The 7488-nt window shown below is 32.4% G+C and overlaps 1 protein-coding gene across 1 annotated transcript; it reads left to right on the forward strand.

The window, feature by feature from the left end:
* The first annotated feature begins 1528 nt into the window (after nucleotides 1-1528).
* LOC127732751 (neuronal acetylcholine receptor subunit alpha-3-like) lies at nucleotides 1529-6331 on the forward strand. Its single transcript, XM_052241942.1, has 2 exons — nucleotides 1529-2153; nucleotides 6324-6331. Exons 1-2 carry the CDS (start codon nucleotides 1529-1531, stop codon nucleotides 6329-6331), a joined length of 633 nt encoding a protein of 210 aa, XP_052097902.1.
* Nucleotides 6332-7488: the final 1157 nt, after the last annotated feature.

The following is a 7488-nucleotide window of genomic DNA, read 5'->3' on the forward strand; positions in this document are numbered from 1 at the left end:
GACAAGCAGAAACGTGTCGTTTAATACCGCTTCTTTATTACATGTATCAGTCAATGGACTAAAACACAATGAAAGCACAAGGGCTTGATTATTATGTTTTATAATTGTACCTGTCTTCTTCTTTTATGTCTATTCATGTCATATTATTTCTGTAGGAACCAAAAGTAGTATGTTTGTAATATAAACTATGCACGCACGTATCTTAAAAAAATCCACAGTTGAAATATGTAGACTGGAAATAATACAAAAAAAAAAAAAAAAAAAAACTGTACAAGGATTAAGCATATATGCATCACGATAAAAACCCTTTTAAATGTCAGTTGATAAAATATTTGGAGCGCTAGAAGAGGAATTTATAGGATGAAAAATAATCACGTTTTATTTCAAAGTAAAAACCTGATCGAATAAATGATAAAATTTTATTTTCCATTCTTGTTTTCCTGATTTACAGTATGGAATAAATCACTACAGCGCAAACTAATCCGTGTTAACGTACTGTGATTTTTTTATTCGCGCAAAATGTTTGTAGTTTATAAAACAATAACACATCAGGATAGCCAATGGTCATAGATAAAGCGCCATTTCGTTAACAGATATATACATCCACATCTAGTATTAAGTACATCCTGCTCTAACTACTATTTTGTTCAGTGTTCAATGTCACTTGACCAAAACTAGGGTATAACGCTTCTTTGTAAATTTGAAACCAACGATTAATATTCCCAAATTAACCGAAAACTTATAACGTGTAGATATAATAGAATCTCAAGTAAGCTCAACCAACAAAGAACTATCAAAGACATATTTTGCTATCCTCTACATATATGTTCCTCTTCCATAAAATCCTGCTCTACATTTGAAGACTAGCTTGCATGAAAAGTAAAGGCGTTTTTGATACTTAACGAAAATATGGTAATTATCAATGGGTAACGGTGCTTACTCTCGTCTTTGTGAACTATTATAATTATTTAGGGTTATAACTCTTATATTGAGGAAAATTGTCCCGAGCATTATATCTTATTGCAAGAGTACATGAAATATTTGATACTGTATTTTAACATAAAATATTGATTCATGCTAACCATCTGAAATGTAATATTGGAGAACAAATCAAATTGCTTTATTTAAGTGCTTTCGTCATTGATCATATTTAGTCGGTTTAAAAAGCACTTACTTGGTACTCTTTAATTACTCTTATATGGAATCGTTTGCATACAAACTGAACGAAAAGATCAGTTTGAGATTGCTGAAAATGTTCTACATTATTTTTGCAATATGCATTTACTTCCCGAGCGTTAATGCGGGATCAACACTTGGTACTGACATCGCAAGTTTATATGAGAATTTATTTGAAACCAGTAACTATATGAAGGTTGTGCGCCCGAGTATCGACCAGACTTTGTCTACGTTGGTGTCCATTGACTTGCACGTAATAGGAATAAACGGAATAGATGAACTGTCACAAAAGCTTGCAACGACGGCTTATTTGTCTGTACACTGGTTGGACGAATACTTGACATGGACACCAATGTTCTACGGTAATGCAGATTACATTAAAGTCCCTCAAGATGATGTGTGGAAACCAGACCTTACTTTGAAAAACGGATTCACAAAACTGACAGAACTAGGAAGCTCAGTGATATATGTTGACGTACAGAGTACCGGAAATGTGTCTTGGTATCCATTTGAAGTATTTGAAAGCAAATGTGAAATAGATATAACATATTTTCCATTTGACAGACAGGCATGTCAGTTAATATTTGTGGCATGGTCAACTAAAGATCTCTCGATTGAAGTAAAATTGGGAGGCGAAGGCGTTGTTTTATTGGATTATGCTGATGACAATGCCGAATGGACAATTGTATCGACTTCAGCATCTCAATATTCTTCAGATTTGGTACCAAAAGTTACATTTACATTAAATCTCCAACGAAATGCTGGATTCTATGTCACAAACATTATCGTTCCTGTTATTCTCCTTGGTATTCTGAACTTTTTCACATTTGTACTTCCGGCAGACAGTGGTGAGAAGATGGGATATTCTATAACCGTATTTTTAGCGTTTACTGTTTTCCTTACAATTGTGAGTTCGGAGCTACCGAAAACATCTGGTTCGATGTTAGGATACTATCTGATTTTTCAGCTAGGAATGGGTATATTTGTAGTATGTGCGACTGCCGTAGAATTGAGACTTCATCACAAGAAAAGCCCTGTCCCAAATAGAATCAGACAAATAGTTAAATGGCATTGCAAGTTTAAAGGCGTGGAGGTGTGTAAAACGGGGAACTGCAAAGCAAACAGAAATGAAGTCGAAACTTTTGACGAGGAACGAATGTCGGAAGACGACATTAACTGGATTGATGTTACTTCTCTCTTAGATTTTATTCTATTTTGGTTTTCATTTGCACTGAATCTGATTGTAACTACGGCAATAATATCCATCCTTGCATCAAAATAATCAAGAAAAGAAATTAAGAATGTATTTTACATGCTTATGGATATACAACATGTTAGTTCTCTTCTTCTGTTCTATTCAATGTGATATCTATATGATATATATAAGTGATTAGACGTGTGATTTCTTCATTTTTAATTTCTTCATTATATGATACACATTTTGATAAAAAATGTTTTAAAATAATGACAGTTTCTATATTTGTTTTATTCCCTGATTTGATGTGTATGTTATATGAAGAAACCAAAGTGATTTTTATGAATGAAAATTATTCACTAGATAGTAATTGTGACGTTCTCAATGTGACGTTCCTATATCACATAAGTTTCTAAACAGTATTTATAAGATTTTCAAAATTCTTATGTTGTGCTGTTACACCACTGTCCCAGGTTAGGGGTAGGCTTGAGCGCTCCCCTATTCTTTATGTGACTGTAAGCCAAGCCAGGATACTGTAGTTCAGTTGTTGTCGTTGGTTCATGTCTGTCATATTTGTTTCTCGTAAATTGTTTTGTTTTAAATTAGGCCGTTAGTTTTCTCAATTTAATTGTTTCTTATTTTTCATGTCGGGGTCTTTTATAGCCGACTATACGGTATGGTTGTTTCTCATTGTTGAAGGCCGCATGACTGCCTGTATTTACTTGCATCGTCTTCATTTGAATTTTGGTGAATAGTTGTCTCATTGGCAATCATACCACATCTCCTTATTTTTATATTAAAAGTTCAGCGATCGAAACTGAATGGCGACAGGGTTTTATAATTATTCCTTCGATTAAAGGATCTGTTAGTACTAAAAGAATTGCTCATATAAGTATGTGCGTGATCTAAGTGGTTGTGTTTGTCTTATTATGCTCAGGCTTGTCTATTTAGAAATTCAGAGCTACCTTTCTTTTGAATTTATGGACAAAAAAGATATATCAATTCGTGATACAAAATTACTACAAGTACATGAAAAAAAAACCCAAAAAGGAACAGCGCTTTCAGTACTGTTGTTCACTTCGTTGGGTCTTCAACATTGAGGAAAAAATCTTACCTTTAACGCAATTTCTATATACAACCTCTGGCAACAGTTTGAGAGGAATTTATCAACTAGATGTTGACCAAGATACAGCTGTGCATTGAAGAACACATGTGCTGGATAATATTTACCAATTATGATTTATATGTTGCATTGAAATAAAAAGTAAAATAACAAAAATACCGAACTCCAAGGAAAATTCAAATCGGAAAGTCCCTTTTCAAATGGTAAATTCAAAAGCTCAGACATATCAAACGAATGGAAAACAACTGTCATATTCCTGACTTGGTACTGGCATTTCCTTATGTAGAAAATGGTGGATTAAACCTGGTATTATAGCTAGCTAAACCTCTAACTTTTATGATAGTTGCATAGAAATCCATTTAATTGACAACAATTTGGGAACAAAACCAACAGACATAATAGGTAAAAATGTCAAAATAGGGTTACAGCAGTCAAAATTGTGTTATAATCTTTATCACTATAAAAACTAAAAGATATGTTAACAAAGAAAAACAAAATGGCTATAGATAAAGCACATAAGCAAAGACAAATACTGTCAAAAATTGCCCAACAATCTTTTTTTAAAATGCAGACTCAATGCAAACATTTAGACAACTACGGGGTACATCAATATATATCGTAACGGAGTGAAAAGTAAAATTACAAAAATACTGAACTCCAAAACGGAAAGCGCTTTATAAAATGGCAAAATCAAAGTCTCAAACACATTTAACGAATGGAATACAATTGTTATATTTCTGACTTGGTACAGGTATTTCCTTATGTAGAAAATGGTGGATTAAACCTGGTTTTATAGCTAGCTAAACCTCTCAACTGTATGACAGTCACATAGAATTCCATTATATTGACAACAATGTGTGAGTAAAACAAACAGCCATAGTAGGTAAAAACGTCAAAAATTGGGGTAAAGCAGTCAATATTGTAATATAATCTTAATCACTATAAAACAAATAACCGTTTCAACAAAGAAAAAAAAAATGCATATAGACAAAGTACATTAGCAAAAAATGAAAGACAGGAACTCATAATTGACCATAGCACAATGGCGGGATGTATAAGTACAGTAAATAGTAAAGGTTTAAAATTTACAATGACAAAAAAGTGGGAACAAGATGATAAACAACGTCAGTACATAGGATCTATACTTCAAGACCATCATGTATTATTTGTGAAGTTGATACGTAATATTTATCAACAAGGTCTTGGTATCTTCCAATGAACATTTTAGAAACATGACGAGTGAAATATCCCGGCTAATCAGAAATGTTGATTTGGTTACCTTTACAAGGGATATGAGCCCATACTCCCTGTTTAACAAAAAAGAAGATCAATATGGTATTTAATGTTGACATCAAGACATTCCAGTTTAAATAATTTACATGTGGGCTTCACACGGGGATATTGGCTAATATTCCTAGTCGATGCCAGAAAACACTGACATGAAATATGCAACCATATCCCCTTTAAAGATCCCGAATAACATATACAACGTGGGATAATTTTGCAGACAGTTGCGTATGAATCGACAAGATTAGTCGGGAACTACCATATATAAAGGAGTAATCTCAAAAATTAATATGCCAAAAAATATAGGATCACACATCTCAAACACGAGGAAGGTTTTTATGGCCTCCACACAGCTCGAGAGACAATATATTTTATTCAAATATAATAAAAAGAAAGGATATTGGGTATCGATTATTGAAACAGAACCAATTCACGCACATAACAAAAAGCAAAGGAACAGTGTTTTCATTGCAGTTCTTCATCTAATATGTAAAATAACAAAAATACCGAACTCCAATGAAAATTCAAAACGGAAAGTCCCTTATCAAATGTCAAAATGAACGCCCAAACACATCAAACTAATGGAAAACAACTGTCATATTCCTGACTTGGTAAGGCATTAAGACCTTCAACATTAACTATATATGTCTACACTTCAGATTGTTCCTTGCCAAGTATTTAATACTCTCACTATCAATATCCACTTTCGCTTGTCAATATTCCCCTTTTCAGAAATACGTGCAACTTAAAAAAAGAAAGAAATTGGAACGAGACAATAATAATCATATATCTGAATTTATAAAGTAGTTTTATATGAGGTATCTTATAAATAGAATTGAGAATTGAAACTGGGAATATGTCAAAGAGACAACAACCCGACCATAGAGCAGAAAACAGCACAAGGCCATCAATGGGTCTTCAACACAACCATAGAATCCCACACCCGGAAGCGGTCTTCAGCTGGCCTCCAAGCAAAAATGTGTACTAATTCAGCGAAAATATATTTTATGAATTCAATGAAGATTCAATATATAAGTATCTATATGACTATATGATTTTGGTTAGAATCGTTAAAACTCAACTTCTTACAGTCAATTTGCAATAAAACAAGTATCGATAAAAGAATTTTGCGTACTTTTATACATTTAAGAGTAAAAGGAAATATAAGTTGGAGAATCAACTAAAGATATAGAATCACTTATGAGGGCTCGATCAGAAGAAGTATATATTTTACACATATTAGTTCCAAAGAATATCTAAAACTTTGTAAATAAGTAAAATATGTGGGTAGTTTCGGTATCAAATGAAAGATTAACGACTTTGAATCAGCACAGATACCTTGTTGAAAGTTTAATTAAATAAAAAAAAAATGCTAAATTGAAATAGGAGGGCATATTTTGCCTGTTTTTTATTTCACAAGTATCTGTTTTTTGGAAATAGCGAAAACATATATACATTGTAAAGCATGTTACATTTTTCTGCACAAATAAGAATAAGGTATAGTTTTGACATGAAATGACTGTCAATGTTTTTTTAACCTAGCAAAATAGTAATGTTGTAAATTACTTTCTTTTATTATAGTTTTTTTTTATTTGGTAAACGTCTTAACGTCGTTTAGCGCGGTAATTACCTAACAGTATATTCGACGTCGCTACTTAGCCACGATATTGTGATCATATGTAGTTTAGATAAAGATTTCGTTATGTGAAGACGTTCTTCATTATTTCTTTAGAATATAAGTCACAGTAATGACTGCTTTAAATATAGAATTTAACACAAGTAGAAATAAAGCAATGAATGAGTGGTTTAATTTCTAAAGTTCCTTTTTTAGTTGCAATAACATGTACTTTAGAAAGCGTACTTTAGAGAACTTATAAAAAATTGTAAAATCGGTATTTAACTGTTTACTTATTAGACTAGTACTAGATATGTATATGGTGTTTATTTTACACATTGAACCTAATGGGCTAATTTGATTCTAATTTGTTTAACACTTACAAGTATTTATGACAAACTGTTGTTTTAATGGGCGTTGAAGTAGTACAATTTGATGTTAATTTGTTTAACACTTGCATGTATTTATGACAATCTGTTCTAATGGGTATCAAAGAAAACTGTTATAATATCGTTAGCTATTTCCGATTTGTATTTACCTTTTTAATAGGTAATAGACATAGTATTGTTTTAGTGATTGTGAACTTGTATAGTTTTAATAGTGTGTTGATACAGTTTGGATAACATAACATTGATTATGAGTATCTATCTGAATTATTTGCACACTTAATACATCATTTCCTAGCAAGGTAACCAACACATGTCTTGAACTGCTCCACGATTGCCTCGTTGTTTGCGTTGTAACAATGAAATTGTTCAGGAAAATAATAACAGTATTTATTTTATTCCCTTATACCCTCTGTAGTCTTTGATTTGTTAATATTGCCAAGCATATGCGTTTTTGCAGAGATCAAGCATGCTCAAAATATAGCAAAGTTCCGCTCAATGCGGTAGTAGGAACCAACATGAACATAAAATGGCGCGAGAGGGATCTTTTCAGAGTTGAAATGGCCGCAATATTACTTTAAGATGATGAACAGAAATAGTAGCACTATTCGATTGCTTTTGGTTTTCCATGTCCGTATAGGGATTTTGTGCCATTAGCTAATACACAATATTCCTTCTTTGTCATATTGTTTGGTTTGTTATATGT

Source organism: Mytilus californianus, unplaced genomic scaffold, assembly GCF_021869535.1.
Source record: "Mytilus californianus isolate M0D057914Y unplaced genomic scaffold, xbMytCali1.0.p SCAF_26, whole genome shotgun sequence".
Lineage (NCBI taxonomy): Eukaryota > Metazoa > Mollusca > Bivalvia > Mytilida > Mytilidae > Mytilus > Mytilus californianus.